Source organism: Trichosurus vulpecula, chromosome 6, assembly GCF_011100635.1.
Source record: "Trichosurus vulpecula isolate mTriVul1 chromosome 6, mTriVul1.pri, whole genome shotgun sequence".
NCBI lineage: Eukaryota > Metazoa > Chordata > Mammalia > Diprotodontia > Phalangeridae > Trichosurus > Trichosurus vulpecula.
Window position 1 is genome coordinate 261,828,573 of NC_050578.1, and position 19,995 is coordinate 261,848,567.

At 35.1% G+C, this 19,995-nt stretch overlaps 1 protein-coding gene and 1 pseudogene across 1 annotated transcript; one reads left to right on the plus strand and one right to left on the minus strand.

Moving 5' to 3' along the window:
• Positions 1-2,377: 2,377 nt before the first annotated feature.
• LOC118855012 lies at positions 2,378-3,366 on the plus strand (annotated as a pseudogene).
• Positions 3,367-11,314: 7,948 nt separating this feature from the next.
• On the minus strand, positions 11,315-18,127 carry LOC118855013 (olfactory receptor 4P4-like). The gene is made up of 2 exons (XM_036765154.1): positions 18,116-18,127; positions 11,315-12,247 (listed from the first exon to the last, which is right to left on the minus strand). Exons 1-2 carry the CDS (start codon positions 18,125-18,127, stop codon positions 11,315-11,317), a joined length of 945 nt encoding a protein of 314 aa, XP_036621049.1.
• Between the last annotated feature and the right edge of the window lie 1,868 nt (positions 18,128-19,995).

Genomic DNA, 19,995 nt, shown 5'->3' on the forward strand with positions numbered 1-19,995 from the left:
GAAGTACAGCTCCATTGCTTACTAGCTATGACAATCATCAAATCACTTCACTACATGATCCTAAGTTTTCTCATCTGTAAAAAGGAGGGATTTAGATTTGATGACATCTAAATTCCATTCTAACAGCAAAGTCCAATGTATAATTCACCATGTTGGAATAGATCACAGTCAGATCTATTACAGAGATATGAGATACACAGCTGGGAAATGTGTAAAGGAAATTCTTCAGGTTTTTTTTTTCCTTCCTGTATTACATTTTGGAATATTCAGCAATGCAATCTTTCTGTCAACCTCTGATCTTTTAGACACCAAAAGTCAGGACGCACATTATTCATTGAAAGGTAGCCTAAGTAACATTACACTTGATTCCAGTTGAATTTTCTCAGGACACATGGAAGAGGATTGAAATTCTGGGGAGAAATTGAGCAGAAGCTATGTTAGGCATTCATTCCAAATGGCCGCAGATGTTCATAGATTTATTTTCTCTCATCTGTAACCAGATCATGCCCTCCAAATGGTAAGGGAATTCTCAATTAATCTTGCCTCAATAACAGACTGTGATGATAAATCAGTCCTGTTAGCTCCATAAGTAAGTAAGCCTTATAACTACCATATCTCACCTGGTACAATCACAGAACTAAGCCCAGAGTAAATGCTTCCTTCAGCAATAACTCTATATGTATTCATTAAACTCCTACCATATACAAAGTACAACATATTAAGCAACCTTTTGAAGAGAGAAAAATGCCTAAGTGTTAGTAAAAACTGTATTTGGGTCCCACCTCTGCCAAAGGCAGAAATCTCGGAAACATTTCCTTAGTTCTGCCTCAGTCAGACAGAGGTATGATTCAATTCTTTACTTCTCGCTTACTGGGAGGTGTTGAGTTGTTGGTCCTAGTGTCTTTGGTCTTTGATTGCCATGTCACCATGTGTAAACTCTTACACTTCATGACGAATGTCAACAGACAGTGATGTAACACACTGATCTTGCTTACCTGGTGTCCATCTACTAATCATCCTGAGCTCATCCTTTTGTTGCCCTGACCAAATAGTTCAATGTACGTGTAACTCAAAAATCCTCTTTAAGCTTGCTTGCATGGACACATATGCTGCTATATTTTAGCATCTACAGTATTGGGCAACGTTCTGGTTTTACTTTTGAAAAATGACATTGATAAGATAATATAATAACCAGAAGAGGGCAATCAGTATAATGGGAAACATCAATATCAGGCCATAAGAGCATCCACTGAAATTAATGCATATAAGTTGCAAAGAGACATTTTCTAAATACTGTTGAAAAGTGGAACAGTCTGTTGGATGGTATTTGGTTCCTTAGTAGTTGAAGACTCCAGGACACTCCAGTCTATTCCTAGAGTCTTCACCTACTAGGGTACCAAATATTTTTGACATTCTCATCCCTGGTTTTTGAGAAGTTTGACAAGTATTTCTAGAAAATCTATTTTTACTCGTCTGATTTTTAGTCAGCATATAATTTGGTATACTTTAAAAATGTGTGTGTTTCCTATAGTCTGCTTGCTTGACTATTGTTTGATGCTTTAAAAGTCAGGAATAATTTAATTTAATATAATCTAACTACTGACTTATGTATGTGGGGTGGGAAAGGGTCTGCAAATCTATTATTTCAATACTTGCTTTTGATGTCCCCCTATATATTTATCCTCAAGTTTCTGACTAGTTTCAAAATATTCACATTGGTACTTAATGTTTAGATTTTTAATTGATTCCCATATAAAAAGGCTAAATTTAGATTCATGTCCATTGGCTAAGAAAAGAACATCTATGTCTTCTTTATTGTTCAATTTTCTTTTCTTAATCAATATATTAAAATTAATTATGTTTTGATCAACTCTGAATTTTGCCTAGACCCAAGAAAAGGGCCCCATTAATGTTTTAACAAAATATATCCAGTTTATTCTTAAGATATTTTCATCTGGGGCAGCTAGTTGGTACAGGGCATAGAGTTCTGGCACTGGAGTCTGGAGGACCTGAGTTCAACTCTGGCCTCAGACACTTGACACACTTACTGCGTGTGTGACCTGGGGCAAGTCGCTTAACCCCAATTGCCCTGCCTTCCCCCCTCCAAAAAAGATATTGTCATCTCTTTAACCAGTATCATAGTTATAAAATGAAAGATATCAATGAAATACATTGGCAAAGAAGGAATAGTTGGATGGATAATGAAGTTTAGAAATTTTGAATAGTATGGATAATATTAAGACTATCTTTGATCGTCTCTTTAAAAATGTTTTAAAATTAATCAAATTTAAGAGTACAGCATAAGTTGTACTAAAGATGTGAAATTTGACTTTACCTTCACAAAGAATTATTCATTTGATGCTAGCTAAGCTTCATCATGCCCTCTTTATTTTCAGGTTCATTAAACTTCTGGATAACCATTGTCTACTCTCAACATACAGAAAATCATAATAACTGAATTTATACTTTTCGGACTTCTTATGAAGAAAGAAATGAAGACAATGTGTTTTGTCATTTTCTTGGTGTGATTTTTAGCGATCTTCTTGGGGAATTTCATTATCTCCATCACCTCACATTCAGCCATCTGATGAAACAACCAATGTACTACTTTCTTTGGCACTTATCCTTCATGGATCCTTGCTTCACTTCCACCATAGTTCACAGGCTGATTGTTGCCTTAATTGCCACAAGGAAGACCATATCCTACAGTTGCTGCATGACTCAGCTCTCTACTTCTCACTTACTGGGAGGTGTTGAAATGTTCATTCTGGTGTCCATGGCTTTTGATCGCTACGGGGCCATCTGTAAACCCTTATACTACATGATAATTGTTAGCAGGCAGAGATGTAACATGCTGATCCTGCTTGCCCGGGTGATGCCATTCTGGCACTCCATTACCCAGCTAGTCATGAACCTGAGGTTAAATTTCTGTGGCCCTAATTAAATAGGTCACTATATGTGTGACTCGGAACCCCTCTTAAAGCTTACCTGCACAGACACACATGTTTCTAGTATTTTAGTCATTGCTGACACTGGAATGGTTGTCTTGGCAAAATTTCTGGTCTTGCTGGCATCTTACATCATCATATTATATAATCTTAGGAAGCACTCATCTGAAGGTCAGTATAAGGTCCTCTCCACTTGTGCTTCCCATGTCATGGTTGCTCTGTTCTTTGTACCTTATATCTCCACTTACATCCCACCTCCCAATTTCCTAAATAATGAGAAAGAGTTCTCAGTATTTTTCACTGTGATTGCACCTATGTTGAACCTGCTCACGCACTGAGAAATGTAGAAATGAAGAATGCCATGAGAATGGTGTGGTCCAGAAAACTGGCTTTGTTATTCAAAGAAAACAATGTGTGATTTTTTTTTTCTTTTACATCAACCCAGTTAAGAAATAAGTATTTATAGCATCACAAAACTTTCAGGAATAAACAGTACCTTAAATAACACTCTCAACCCAGGTTCCAGAATGCCTATAGAAATGGTACATTTCTTGGCTCTTCCACGGTTTTCCTGAGCCTTTAATGAGATTTTAGCTATCTAGGCTTTATGGAGCCATTGGCTCCAGTGCCCATTGACTGTTTTCACTAAAGTGTCAGTCTGGTCACATGTACCCCAGTTCTGCTTAAACATTAGCAGTTAGATTGCTTTCATAAAGAGGTACAATAAGGAATATATAAACATATCTCTTTACCACTTCATTCTCTAGGGAGGGGAAGTGGATTAGGCTCATTGATTAGCTCAGCTGTTACATAGCACAACCCTAGTTTCAAATCCATTATGCCTATTGGGCTCAAGTAACAGGCACCCTGGCTTCTCAAGTCTTCCCTGCTGGGCTAGGTCAAAGTAACATCCTGCCTAAAATTGTGGTTTGTATAATAAGCATGGCTAAAACTCCCAGACCCAGGGAAGATTATTCTCTGAAGCTAGAAAATGTCAAAGGCAAATAAAACATAATAAAACAAGTACCCTACACCCATTTCTCAGGGCCACAGGGTAAAACTGAGAGCAGGAGAAGTAAGATTCCATTCTTGAATAAATGAGTCATTCAGTTCATAGTGTCCATGCTGGGGGTTATCCTACACTCTCTCTGAAATGCTGAAACAGGAAAAGGTGAATGAGCATAACAGCCCCCAGTTTTAAAGATGGAACTTTTTCTAGTTTTGCAGCCAATTCATGGAAGAAATTTCCATCCAAGTGAAATAGCTCAGCTCTTCAGTGCTCATTTACTGGGTGGTGTTGATATGTTTATCCTGGTGCCCATGGCCTTTGATCGCTACATAGCCATCTGTAAACCATTACACTACCGCATCATTGTGAACCGGAAAAAGATGTAACTTATTTAATCTGCTTGCCTGGGTTGTGGCCTTTTGGCATTCCATTGCCCCGCTACTCATGAGTCATAGTTTACCTTTCTGTGGCCCTAACCAGATTGATCACTACATACCTGATGAGAAAGCCCTCCTGCAACTGGTTTGCACGGCCACAAATATCATTAGTAGCTTACTCGTTGCAAATACTGGGATGGTAGCCTTGGTTACATTTTGGTTTTGGTATCATCTTATATTGCAATATTATATAACCTTCGAACATGTTCAGCAGAAGGTAGAAGAAAAGCTCTCTCTACTTGTGGCTCCCACATCATGGTTGTAGTCCTTTTCTTTGTGGCCTGAATCTGCACTTGTGATCTTCCACCCAGAGCTGGCAGTAATGATAAGGACTTTTTTATATTTTATACTTGCACCTATGTTGAATCCTCTAATTTACGCACTGAAACATTCAGAGATGAAAAATGCTATGCAGAAGATGTGGTCCAGAAAATATATTACTCAATTTAAACATATGAATTTCAGTTTGCACCACTTCATACACCCACATATTGGATCTTGCTGAAGAATTGAGCACTTTTCATCAAACTGTGTGGACTAATATTATTTGGAAATGCCTAAGCATTTCTAGTTGAAAATAAATGAAAGAAATTATTACTAAAGAAAAAAAAACAATTTATTGATTTCTTACTATATGTAAGCACATATAGTGAGTATCACATGTACTCACTATATATGCTCTGTAATGGAGATGTAAGTGAAAATTCCCCAGTCTTCCCGTTTTTATCAAGAAATTTACATACTAATATTGGTGATGACATAAATAGGGGAATGGTGGCCAAGGAAGGGCACTTTTGTTTAAAAAGTTTCAGATATTTAGTGAGTTCATAGGTCATAGGTACAGTGCCATTCTTATTTCTTGAGGGCAGTGATTATATCAGACATCATGAAAAGTAGAAAAGCAGTGAGGATTGCCAATAATTTCTATGTATTTCAAAATCCTACAAATTTATACAACCTGGGTGCAGAGAAACTGAATCCCAAAAGTGTTTCTTAGAAAGTTTTGTCAATTCCCATGAGTCTGTTGTAGAAGAATAAGATTGGCTTCATCTTTAATGGAGCGAATGTTCACTCCATTCAGCAGGCCTGTTGATCCTCATTCATTCCTTATAAAAATAATGGTGGTGGAGAAGGTGGAGATTTAAGTTTCACATTATCAGAATTTGTATGAGACAGGCTCAGCTCTTCTCAGGCAATTAACGGGAAAATATGACAAAACAAGGAAAATCCCTCTTCCTGGGAATTTAGCATTTTAAAAAACACAATATCAAAAATATTATTTTACTGACTGTAGAGAATTAATTTATTTGGGAAATATTTAGCCTGCAGTGTTTTAATCCATAGACACTTTACCATCAATGCTATCTATGTGATGGAATATTAGATGTCTATAAATGTGCCTGGAAGAATAAGGAAATGACACCTTAGCAGCAAGTTGCATTCATAAGCAAAGAGGTTAGAGAGTAGAAAACAAAAATTAAGTGAATCCAAAATAATATGATTCTAATATGCTCTGAAATATTTAACCTATCAGCACAAATGTATTATTTTCATTGCAACTTTTTTCTTCTTTTAATATCAATTTTGTGATTTTTCTCTTTGGTAATAAAATCCATGTACCTGGAAACAGGAACTAAGTTAATGTGTATAAAGAGTGCAGTTATAGGATTGAAAAAAAGCTACCCTCTATTTTGGTAAGCCTAAGAAGCAGCAGATGATAATAAAAAGAAGATTGACCTTGGAATCAGGAAGATGAGGCTTCAATTTCTTCTGACAATTCAAAGTTGTGGGACCATGGGCAAATCACTTTACCCATCAATGCTCAATTTCGTTATCTGTAAAATTTGGAAAATAATGCTTGGAAAATCTATCTCACAGTTTTATTAATGCTCAAATACCATTATGTAAGGTGCTTCATAACCTTTAAAGTGTTACCTAAGTAACAGTTTTCACTGCAAGGAGACAAATCATATCACCTATTTCAATTATGGCTATCTATGTCTGCTTTGAATCCAACATCAATTTTGATTTAGCATTTATATCTAAAGGAATCTAAGAAATTAAATGGAAATAACCATAGCTACTTAAGAGAGTTGTTATGAAGATGACATGAGGGAATACAAAGTAAGCTGTCTTTAGATAAAGATTGGCAAAATGGATGTCCATGAATCCCAGAAGATGTTCATGTCCCACCACTGAATCATACTTTACATATAATTCTGGATGTGCCATTTCATGTCTTAGGGCTCCAAGAGTTCTTGAAGATTATGTCTTGCAAAGGAGGTTCCAAGCTGAATTGCTGCAGGGAGTACCCTCATTTTGGAGTTCTGTATGTCAATAAAATCATAGATCCAATCATCATAATCATCCTCATAATCACTATAATAATCATTATCATTATTATCTTACAGATGGACAAACTTGTGGCAGAGAATAGAAATGATTTGATGAAAGTGTTTACACACACACACACCAGAAAAATCCCTCCAAAAAGTTTCCCAATGTTTCAAATTAGTACTGTTCATGAGCTTCATGGTGGTAACATGAAAAGTAATTGAGAAGGGTGAAGAGTTTAAGGAGGGAGGAAAAAGTGTGTTCCAAATTTGGGTTATTTTTTAATAACAGAAATTCAGAAAACCACTCAAAGAAACATAAGGTAAAGCTTAGATGAGAGATTGAGACTGATGATATAAGTTTATGAGACATCAGTGGAGTCTTGGTGGAAATGATAAGATAGAATGATTTCCATGATGGTGTGAATATGAAAGAAAAATATAGGGACAAAGAGTGGGCCTGAGAGATATAAGTAGTAAAGGAGTGAAAAGAAGGTATGTCAGGAAAGGAAATGAAAATCCATAACACCAGCAAATAACCAAAATAATATAAGAGAAGTCAGGAAGTGAATATGAATTGTAGGGGTCAATGGGATTCTAATGGAACCAAGTCCCAGATAAAAAAGTGATTCCAGATAAAAATGATGCCAGACAAAAATGTTTCAATTTCTGTATCCCAGGTAGGTATTACTTTGATTAATTAATAAACCATTACGTTATGGTTTTTTACTCCTATATATACCTCTTTATATTATAGATATAACAGAGTTTAGGTATCAACTGCTCCCATATGTAGTTTATGTGGTGTGATAACTCTACTTTCCACCTGATATTCTTCAATTTGCCTTATTTATTCTCATCCCAAGGTCTAAGGGATTCAGTTCTATGGGAATTAGGTATATTCTGTTATTTCATTATTAGTTACTAAATTATTAATCTCTCATTAAATATATGACTAACTTCAAATAACCACACAAATTTATTAAATGGCACTTATTAAACCAAAGAAACTTATTTTTTCATAATGTTTGATTTATCTCTTTTTACAGCAATCTCTCTAATTGAAATTATATAAAAATTTAACTAAAAATAAAACTTGTATCTAATTTTATGAAAAACATAGACAAACCTTTGGATCATTTGAATTAAAAAAATTAAAAGTATCAAAAATGAGAAGTATCAATAATAAAAAGGGTTTCATCTATGAAATTTTATTTAAAAAATAATTTCGTGTTAATAGGCAGTCCAGTGTAACTGGCAGCACAAGTTCTGGAAATTCTTTGAGTATACACCGTCCCTTATTTTTTTTTAGACTTCATTTTTTGTACACTGTTACAAAGCAAAACCATGCATGCACAAAATTGTATCACTTAATATCAATCAATCAATGTTTATTAAAAATTGTGTATGTGCAGGCATTGTGCTAAACTCTGTGGATAGTGAAAGAGACAAAAGGCCTGTCCCTGTGTCAATGAGCTTACAATCTAATGATGCAATATTACAGGGATTATCTTTGTGTTATTATTCTTTGAAAAGTAATGTGTATTTAAAAATAGTTATGACAAAACTGCAAAAAAGGTAAAAATGAGAATATTTCTGGGAAGATACAGAAAGTTTTTTACTCCACAAGTAACAATTGCCATAGTCTTAAAGAGGAGAAGACTCCCGGTCTACTGTGATGTACAATGAGTCAGTAGGAGAACAAAAAGCCATTTAAACTATTAAAACTTGGGAGAATTTGTAAAACATTACTTATTTTATTTGCCATATAAAATCCATCAATAATATATTTTATTAACACAAAAAACTTGCTTCTTTTAAAATTGATGATGCTTATGATTGGACCATTGTATTTTTAAGTGATTTTGCAAGAAATGGTTCCGTGTATGTGTGCGTGTGTATGTGTATTTAATTGCATAGAACTTCACTGTCTTTTAAGATAACAACTTGAAGTTGTTCAAACTAATGGAATAATTTCCAAAAGAAAAAAAATGCTTACCTGGACATTTTTTAAAAGAAGTATTTTATCATTTTTTGACTTGACTGGTAAAAATTTTTAACCACATGAATGAGATAAATCGTTCAATGCAGGGGCCAGAATTCAGTCTTAAGAATGCTGATGAAAAAATACACAATTGTGCTAAATTGCGATTATGGTAGAAAAACAATTCCCAAATCTTTGCAAAATTTCAAATTCTGAAGGCAAAATTTTACCAAGTTGGAAAGGAAAAGGAAACTCTTCCATCAACTTCTTTAAAAAGAGAAATCAAGGAACCATAAGAAATTTCAGATTTCTTGCAAAAATTATCTAAATTTTGATGGCACTAAAGTTGGTTCACAAATTTACAATTATTTTCTTTTTTACATAAAGAATTTTGAATAAAAATAAAAGAATGTATTGATCTTTGGGCCAAAATGAACATACAAAAACTCCACTTTCATTGGAGTTCAATTTAAAAAGCTTTGTGGAATTATGTTGTTCCCAGAGAGAAAACAATCTACACCTTGTAAATCAAGGTTATGAAAGCTTTGAATCCCTCTCTGTCTCTCTGTTTCTGTCTGTGTCTCTCTCTGTGGCTTCCTGTCTCTATCTCTATCTCTGTCTCTGTCTCTCTCTGTCTCTTTGTCTCTCTTTCTCTGTCTCTGTTTCTCTGTCTCCCTCTCTGTCTCCCTCTCTGTCTCTCTCTCTCTTTCTCTCTCTGTGTGTATATATATATACCCACATACACACATATACATACATGTATGGCACATTGAGTTATATATTTCCGAATTGAAAAATTCAATATTTGTGTCAAGAAAATTAAGACAAATTAGCTTAGATGTCTGACAGGATATAATTGAACAACAGCCTTCACACTGATATGCCTTTAAAAATTAAACTTCTTACTTTTACTTACTATAAATAATAAATACTTCATATGAATAATGAAAATAAATTTTACCTTTTACTTATCTGCATTTAAATGCATTATCTAATTTGTTAAAAACACATGTTATGCCATTTAAAATATTTTGATAATTATTCCAATGATTTTTTTAAAATCTTCTATGTTTTATTTAATGCCTTGTAAAACATTCTGAGTAGTTCAGCTTTTATAGACTGTTGGTAAAAGTTGATGATGGAAACAAAAGAGTTAAAAACCCACTGCAATATGATCCTAGATCTAAAGGAGGAATGTGCTCATCAGATTATCTAGTCCAAGCCTCTAATTTGCCATGTGCAGTACATGAGGCCCAGAGAAGCTAAAACCTATAATGGTGTTAAGAATCAGAGCCTGAGTTCAAACATGTTACATGTCTCCAAGTTCAGTGTTCTTTCTGCAGCACCAAGTGACTTATGCAGATATTGGGCAACATGGCTGAGATTTTTTAGTGTTGGCTTTGTTTCAACATCAGTAAAATTAAACTTCCCTCAAAGCTTCTGTGCCACTTATTCTCTCAGAAAGCTCATCTGTTCTCTTTTGTTTAGTCATTTCTCAGTCAGGTCTGATTTTTTTAACCCCAGTTGGGTTCTTCTTGGCACAGATACCAGAGTGGTTTGGCATTTCCTTCTCCAGCTCATTTTACAGATTAGGAAACTGAGACAAATAGGACAAAATGATTTACTCAGTGTCACACAGCTAATAAGTACATGTCAGGTCTTCCTTACTACAAGCCATCACTCTACTGCTCCACCTGATTGCTCTCATCTGCTCTAATGATGTACACGGATAAATTCAGAAAGACAGCTTTCAGATAATTCTCTCCTCTACTGACAATTTCCCTTTAATCTCCTCAGAGCAGCAAGACATTTATGTATGGCCATTACTTGTAAATCAAGTTCCAGATTCAGCACAGAATATTCAGAGTTTACAGGAAAGTCTAAGAGACGCACAAAAGAAAATGTCATTAGACTATTAGACCACTGATACATATCTATATCTTTATCTATCTATGGATATAGACGTAGATAGATATAGATATAAATATAAAGATGGGCTACCAATAAAGAAAACACAGGGAGTAAAGAGTTCATGGTAAATTTTGGAACCTATTAAGCCACATACTCACCTACTAAAATAATTGGGAAAAATTAACTTTTACTTGCTTTGAGTCTCCGGGTATGTGAAGCACAGACAGTCCGGAGGTCAACTGGAAGAGACTTAAAAATCATTTTAGGAGATTACACATAAACACATATGCATAAACTACAATATATGTATATAAAACATAGATTATATGCACATACATTACATATATGTGTATTCCGAATTTCATATTTACTTTTAATGTAAGTAAAATAAGGTACCTTATAGAAGATGATATACTAAACCTTCTATTATAAAGAAGAAAATTCTGATGTTGTAAACATTTTAAAAACATGTGACTTGAGAGAGGAAAAAAATATGGACACACTACAAACAATATTTACAATTAACTTCCATCACTAGATGATGTACTTGTCTTTTGTTATCGCTACAGTCAAGCCTATGGCTCTGCCTGAACTCCAATATTGATATTTGCCTAAGTCAGGCCTTTCCTAGTAGCAATTAATGTTAAATTATATTTGAATATTTCCTACCATGAAATATCACAACAGACAAATTAATGCAACTCACTTAGATTTCCTTTCCCCCAAATCTTTTGACACCACACCTTTCTCATGGCATTTTTCATCTCAGTATTTCTCAAAGTATAGATTATGGGGTTCAACAATGGAGCAATGATAGTATAAAATAGAGCAAACACTTTATCCTCTGTATATGTGGTGGGAGGTCGAAGGTAGGAAAAAATTGCAGGTATGAAAAACAAGACAACAACTGTGAAATGAGACCCACAGGTGGAGAGAGCTTTTCGTCGCCCTTCAGCTGAATGTGTGCGAAGGGTCCATAATATAATGGCATAAGAAACAAATAAAATGATAAATATTACCAAGACAATTATCCCTGAATTGGTGACAACAAGGAGACCAATGGTGTAAGTATCCGTGCAGGCAATTTTCAGTAAGGGGAAGATGTCGCAGAAATAGTGATCAATTTCGTTGGGGCCACAGCAGGGTAACTTGAGAGTCATGGACAACTGCGGGAAGGAGTGAGCAGCCCCACCAGCCCAAGCCGCCAAAACAAGGAGGTTGCATTTCTTTCTGCTCATGATGACCATGTAGTGGAGAGGTTTACAGATGGCAACATAGCGGTCAAAGGCCATTGCAGTTAGGATGAAGACCTCGATACTGCCGAAGAAGTGCACGCTGAAGATTTGGAACATGCAATAACCATAGGAGATCGTCTTTCTCTCAGTTAAAAGATCCCCAATTAGCTTTGGTGTAACACTGGAAGTATAGTAGATGTCCATAGTAGATAAGTGACTGAGGAAATAGTACATTGGTTGGTGGAAAAGATGACTACTACAGATAGAGATGAGGATTAGGAGGTTTCCTACGAGGAGACTGATGTAACAGAATAAGAAGAAGATAAAACAAAATATCTGTATGTTTTGGTCATAGGAAAGTCCAAAGAGAATGAATTCTGTGACGTTTCCCTGAGCCCTCATTTTGGTTTTGGTACTTTATATTCAGGATTAAGTTCTATATCTGAAATTCGAAGAAATATTATTTTAGTCAGGCATATTCATGTAAAATGTCTTTCATATATTAGGGCTATGATGAATTTAATTATTTTTATTAAAAGTAATATATCAGGAATGTTCAAAGGTGTGGAACTAAATTGATAATACACTTTGAGATGATACTAGTAGGATGAACAGACTTATCAGGGGGTTCTTACCATAGAGAAGAGAACATTGGCATGCCAGTATAACTGTCTTCAAATATTTGAGAGGCTGTCAGGTGGAAGAGAATTCACACACATACATAACATATACACGTAAGTACATATATGTTGTCATGCATGTACACATATATGTATTTGTATATATGTTCAGGAATGTGTATTTATGTGTATACCTATAGACATTATACACACACACACACACACATATATATGTGTGTGTGTGTATGTATATATATATATATATATAAAGAGAGAGAGTTTAAGTTCAATGAAATGAATGATTTTTTCCTAAGATTATATCTGTTCAAAAGTAAAACTGGATACCTATTAACATAATAACCTTTCAGATTAATGTTGGATATCCATAGATAGTGCATGGTTTCAAAGAGACCCCTATTCAGGCATACCTTTAATGAGCTTAGATGAGATGCCAGATCTAACAGTTTGGGTGAACTGAGTCTTAAAAAATAAACATTATTAAATATTTAAACATTATTCAAATATTATTTGTCAATGTTTTAATTTATCATTTACTAGTAATAATTGAAATTATTGATCTCTTTAAGTTAAGATGATGATGCACAAATTTTTGCATCCTCCAGCTCTTCTATTTCCAAGGAAGTATAAATCTGAGCTCAATATTTCATGCGATAATTACATGATAAAGACAAATGAACATATGAACTAATGAATAAAATTAGGTCGCATGAAATAAAAAGCACACTATTACTATTGTAGTCATGCCCCAAACATTAATTTTATCCATTTATACATTGTGGTAATTTACTCGGAAAATTCTCTCCAGTTCTGAAGTGTGAAAATTAAACTACAAAGGAAGAAAAAAATTACACAGAAAATACTACAATCACTCTAGGCATATTTGAAAAATGGAACCAGCTTCTGTAATTGAATAACACACTGCAGTGGGTTTATATGGCATAAGTACAAGGTGTAGGAACCTACTGTCTGCCAGGAATGACCCTCAGTTCTGCTAGGTTTTTGTGGTACTCAGAGCTTAGTCACGTTAGTGCAGAGGAGAAAGAAATAGAATATCAGTGCTGGAAAGTATCTCAGAGGGTATATTTTTGTTGTTGTAAAGTTATTTCAGTAGTGTCTGATTTTTCATGACCTCATTTGGGATTTTATTGTCAACCATAATGGAGTGCTTTGCTCTTTCTTTCTTGAGCTCATTCTGTAGATGAGGAAACTGATGCAAGTAAGTAAAGTGACTTGCCCAATGTCACATAGCTAGTAAGTGTCTGAAGCTGTATTTGAAATCAGATATTCTTGACACCAGGTTCCACATGTTATCCACTGTGTCATGTCTAAAACAGAATATACCCTACCCCAGTGGTGTCAAAATCAAATCGAAATAAGGGCTACTAATCCACAATAAGCATCCATGTGGGTGGCATACTGACTTAGTTTAAAATGTACTTTTAGTCATGTTTTATTTTATTTATATTTATTCTGTTAAATATATCCCAATTACATTTTCATTTGGTTTGGGCCACAGTCAGGTGTGTTGTTGGAGACATGGCATCCATGGACCATGTGTTTAATACCTCTGACCCACAACAACCCTAAAAATTAATCTTACAGCTCTAGTCCGAAGACTGCTCACGAATGAGAAGCCACTTCTTCCACAAATTGTCCATTCTACGTTTAGGTATTTCTAAGTTTTAAGGGTAGTTACCTTCTGTGGTATGGTGGAAACTGGACAAATTTCCCATAACATCAATTCTTTATGCTAAGTCAAATTTCAACAAAACTGAATAACTATTAGCTATCACTTTTATGTGACTTTGGGCTTAATATTTAGCTTCTCTCACTTCAGTTTCCTCATTTCAAAAATGAGGGACTTGGTCTGGATGGTCTCTGTAATCTCCTCCAAGATCTAGCTTCATTTCATATTAAATAAGAATTAGCTGTGTGAGTGTGGACTAAATGCATAATTTCTCTCAGCCTCTATATCCTCACCCGTATTATGGGGATAATGATTGTGATTATGATGATGACGACAGCAATGGCAATGACAATCATCATCATCATCATCATCATCTTCATCTTCATCATCATCATCATCATAAATCTCTTGTTTCTGTCCGCTCTTTTAACTTTTGTTGGGGTGTGACCTAAATAATTAGAATAGAAGGTGCTTTATTTAGAATGCACTTTCCTTTGTTCACAAGCAGAGCTTCTGTGCACAAGCAGAGCTCCTGCTTGTTGAAAAACATTGATTGTTGTTCTATCTCTGGAACATAAACTTAGTTTCCAATTATGCCCAGTCTGGAAAAAATATCAGTTTTAAACTGCAGAATATTACCTTTTACAAAAGCATCCCCCTCATGGCTTGAGAGAAATGAGATGATTAAATATGTGTGAGGCAATTTCAGGAAGTAAATTAAAAAGTTAGAAATTGTAATAAAAGAATCAATATTAGAATTAATACAGCAATCAATAAAGGATGAGGCATCATCCAAAGACATTTTCCGAATGCTTCCCTTTTAGACCTAAATTAAATAGAATCCTTACAACATCCATGAGACGCAGGAGGAGTGTCAAGTTTGTCATTTAGCTTCATTCATTTCACCAGTTTAACAACAATATTTACATACACACACATATAAACAAATACACATTTTGTTTCTTCTAGAAAATGAAGTAACGTGATGTGTTAGAAAACTTACTGCTGTTGAATGATGAATCCAAGGGATTCCAGGGTGATGTTTAAATGAGTCCCTTATGTCTAGCCCTCCCTGATTAATCAAGATGAGTTGAAGTCAACGTTATAACTTTGCTTAGCCCAGAGATTCTAAATGACTTTTGATCAAATCATATTTTCTGACCGGTAACTATTAAATATAATAAATTTGGTGATGCATAATTAGTCTATAGTCATAATATCTGTACCCTAACATCTGTAGCTTAAGATTTCTCTACCCTACACACTCATTAGTAATAAGCCTTACCAGTAGCCAAGTCTGATTTCAACCAATGGTCAAACACACCCTTCGATGCTTACTTTAGTAAGAACTTTGATTAAACGCAGGTGTTTTTAAACCAGAAATGGACAAAACAAAACACATCAAGAAGAAAAAGTCTTTGCTGTACACAGGAATTGTAGAATTCAAGCCCTTGTACACACAGCTTCTGAGAAACTGAGAATGACTAATTCTTTCCCCAGCAATGGAAAGGTGGCTGAGGATTGACACACATCTTTATATCGTAAATGTGTAACTCAGAAGTAAAAGAGGAACATTTCTGCATTGCAAAGTAAAATGATTATAACATTATACTCTCTAAAGCATCAGTTTGAAAAAATTGAAAAGAACATCTAAGCAGATTCTAACATGTGAGCAGAAGTATTTATAAGGCTTTGAGAATCTGAGGAAATGATCTCCCAGGGGTAGTTTAGAATTTTTTTTCAATTAAACAGCACTATTCCAACTTTATTCCCTCCAGTGCATGTGAACAGTTACCTCCTGATGCCATGTGGCAGAAGAGAAATTTTAGAAACACAAGTAATAAATTGGCAATTTTCAGATCCTGTTTGCCTGCTATAATTCTCTACCAAATCTTCCTGTCTTCGCATCAGAAGAGTCATAACAGAAAGTTCACCTGTGAATCTATAAAACTGCCTTTGTTTAAAACTTTTAAGAATGAGGGGAGAGAGACAGAGACATAGAAAATGAGAGAGATAAAAAGACAGAGACACAGGGAAAGTGAAACACAAAAACAGACACACAAAGACAGACAGAAAGAGACAGACAGGTAAACAGAGACAGGGAAAGGCAAAGACAGAAACACAAAAGAGAGATAGAGAAAGAGACACAGGGAGAGAAGGATGAGAGTCTGTTTGGCAAAAAGAGAGAAAGGGATATCAGAAGTGTGGCGGTCCAATTGTTTGGGAATGCTTTTTTTTTTTACTAACAAATATTGTATATGTCACAACTACTCATAGAAAAGAATGAGTGATTGAGGGAGATTGAGAACCACTATTACAGGTATGATTAAAGTTTACTGAGTTTTTATATGACCCTGTAAGGCTTTCACTTCAAAAAAATAGTTTTGATAGCTGCATGAAAAATAGATTCATAGAGGTCAAGCAAATTGTGGCCCATAGGCCAAATCATGAAGTTGAATTTGGCACTCAGAGCATAGTTTTCTGACCTCTGAATTAGACTGCAGATATAATAGAGGTGGAAAGGTAGAAGGTGCAGTGGATAGAGGAACAGGCTTGGAGTCAGGAAGACCTGAGTCCAAATCAAGCCTCAGACACTCACTAACTCTGTGACGCTGGGGAAGTCACTGAACTATGTTTGCCTCAGTTACATCATTTGTAAAATGAATGGGAGAGGGAAATGGCAAACTGCGCTAATAACTTTGCCATGAAAACCTCAGAAGGGCTCACAAAGAGGCAGACAAAACTGAAGAGCAACAAAAATAATAATAAAGGTAGAAAGACACAATCAAACATTAAGTTAAAATCCATTCATTTACTACTTGATTCCCATGTGCCAGGAATTGTGCTAAGGCTAAGAGATATAAGGGAAAAGTTAAAAAAAAAATCCTTCCCTCAAAAAAAAAATTAATTTAATGGGAGGTCCTGCCTATATGAATCAAAATATAGAAGATAAGAAGTAAGTATGGTGGAAATGTCTCTTTTCTTTCAAAAAACGTTAATAAGGAATTATGTTTTGCATGGCTTCACACGTATCAAATGTCTTCCCTTCTCAAGGAGGGAGGAAAGTAGGGGGAGGGAAAGAATTTGAAACTAAATATTTTAAAAATTGAATGTTAAATTTTTAAAAAATCTGGGAAATATTAAGTTATATATACATATATATATATATCCATCTATATATAAATTTATGTCTATATATTTATACATATAGATATTTATGTCTGTCTATATATGGATACATATGTGTATATGTATATCTATGTCATCTATCTCTAGGTCCCTATCTCTATCTCTATGTGTCTATTGCTATATCTCTAGATCTATCACATGGACACCTCAGTTAGGGGGAAAGCAGCCAAGACTAGGGGTTAATCCTTTCTGACGTGTGATGTCTAAATTGAGTTCAATTTTTCTAGGCTTCTGTATGTTCCAGTAATATTCCAGTGATGGGGGAATATTTTGTACCCATTGTCCTTACTGTTCATTTACAAAAAATTAAATATATCTGGGTAAAATTGTATTATCTGATATTCAATAAGCAGAACATAGCCATGGTATATTTTGATCAAAAACATTAGAAAGATATGATCAAATACTCAAAATTATCTGGAGAACATAAATAGGAGAAAGAGCTACCCTCTGGGCAGCTAATGTGCCAGTGTAATGAGGACTGTGAGATTCATCTAGACTAGAGATATCCCTACCTATATTTAGCCCGCGTTCTCTTTTTCCCATCCTCTCCTGTTCCCCTATAGGTTACAATAATGCTCTATATCCAGCTATATGTGTATGTTATTCCTTCTAGAAGCCAATTCCAATGAGAATAAGGTTCACTCAATGCCCACTATCCCACCATCCTTTCTTCCACTATAACACATCTTTTGTGCCTTTTCACATGGAATAATTTACTTTATTTTACCTCTCCCTAACCACTTTTTCCATTGTGAGCCTCTTTTTTCAACCCTTCCTTTCAGTTTTTTTTTTCAAATCTCATTCCATCAAAGTAAACTTATACTTACACCCTCTGTCTATAAATGCTCCTTCCAACTGTAATAATACTGGTAAAATTCCTAAGTGTTACAAGTTATCATTTTGTTGGATAGCAATGTAAACAGTTTAATCTTATTGAATCTCTTATGTTTACTCTTTCCTTTTTGCATTTTCATGCATCTCTTACGTCTTGTATTTGAAAATCTGATTTTCTGTTCAGCTCTAGTCTTCTCATCAGGAATTCTTGAAATTTCTCTATGTCACTGAATGCCCATTTTTCCCCTGAAGGATTTTATATTCAGTTTTGTTGGGTAGATGAATCATGGTTGTAATCTTAGCTCCTTTGCCCTCTGGATTATCATATTTTAAATCCCTGATCTTTTAATGTAGAAGATGCTAAATCCTGTCTAATCCTGACTGTGACTCCATGATATTTGAATTGTTTCTTTCTGGCTGCTTGCAGTATTTTCTCATTGACCTGGAAGTTCTGGAATTTTTCTATAATATTCCTGGGAAGTTACATTGAGAAATCTCTTGCAGGAGGAGATCATTGAATTCTTTCAATTTGTGCTTTACTTTCTGGTTATAGGATGACAGGGTTGTCTTCTTTATTAACTTCTTGAAATATAGTGTCCAGGATCTTGTATTATTTGTGGTTTTCAGGTAGTCCAATAAGTCTTAAATTATCTTTCCTGAATTTATTTATTTTGGAAGATAGATACATTTCCAATAATATGCTTCAAATTTTCTTCTATTTTTTTTCTTTTTCTTTTTGATTTTGTTAGATTTATTCTTGATGTCTCATGGTATCATTTATTTCCCCTTGCCCATTCCTTATTTTTAAAGCACTATTTTCTACAATTACCTTTCATACTTTCTTTTTCTATTTGGAGAATTCTACTTTTTAAGGAGTTTTTTTTTTCCTAACCTGGATTTTTGTACATCTCTCCCCTCCTCCACTTTCTGTACTTCCTTTACCAAAGTTGTCAACACTTCATGATTCACTTACATCACTCTCATTTTTTTTTCCCAGATTATCTTCCACCTCTCTTATTTGGTTTTTAAAGTCCTTTTTGAGGACTTCCAGGAGTTCCTTTTGGGCCTTAAATCAATTCAATTTTTTTTGAGATTTTGCTTACAGTTATTTTGATATTGTTGTGTTCTTTTGAGTTTATGTTTTGATCTTCCCTGTCACATAACAACTTTCTATGGTCAGCTTCTTCTCCTTCTCCTTCTCCTTCTTCTCCTTCTCCTTCTCCTTCTCCTTCTCCTTCTCCTTCTCCTTCTCCTTCTCCTTCTCCTTCTCCTTCTCCTTCTCCTTCTCCTTCTCCTTCTCCTTCTCCTTCTCCTTCTCCTTCTCCTTCTCCTTCTCCTTCTCCTTCTCCTTCTCCTTCTCCTTCTCCTTCTCCTTCTCCTTCTCCTTCTCCTTCTCCTTCTCCTTCTCCTTCTCCTTCTCCTTCTCCTTCTCCTTCTCCTTCTCCTTCTCCTTCTTCTTCTTCTTCTCCTCCTCCTCCTCCTTCTTCTCTTCCTCTTTCTCCTTCTCCTCCATCATCAATATCATCATCATCATCATCATCATCATCATCATCATCATCATCATCATCATCATCACCATCATTATCATTATCATTGTCATTATTATTCTTCCACGTTATTTCATTCCTTTTAAGATTTTGCTCTGGTCTGGGTGGAGGAACGCTCTCCCAAGCTTCTTGTATTGGGCCCAATGCTTGACTGCTGGCTTGCTGCTCCTGGGCCATGGGGTCTTGCGGGTAGCCTGCTGCACTTGGGCTGGGGGTCTCTCAGTTAGCCTTCTATGA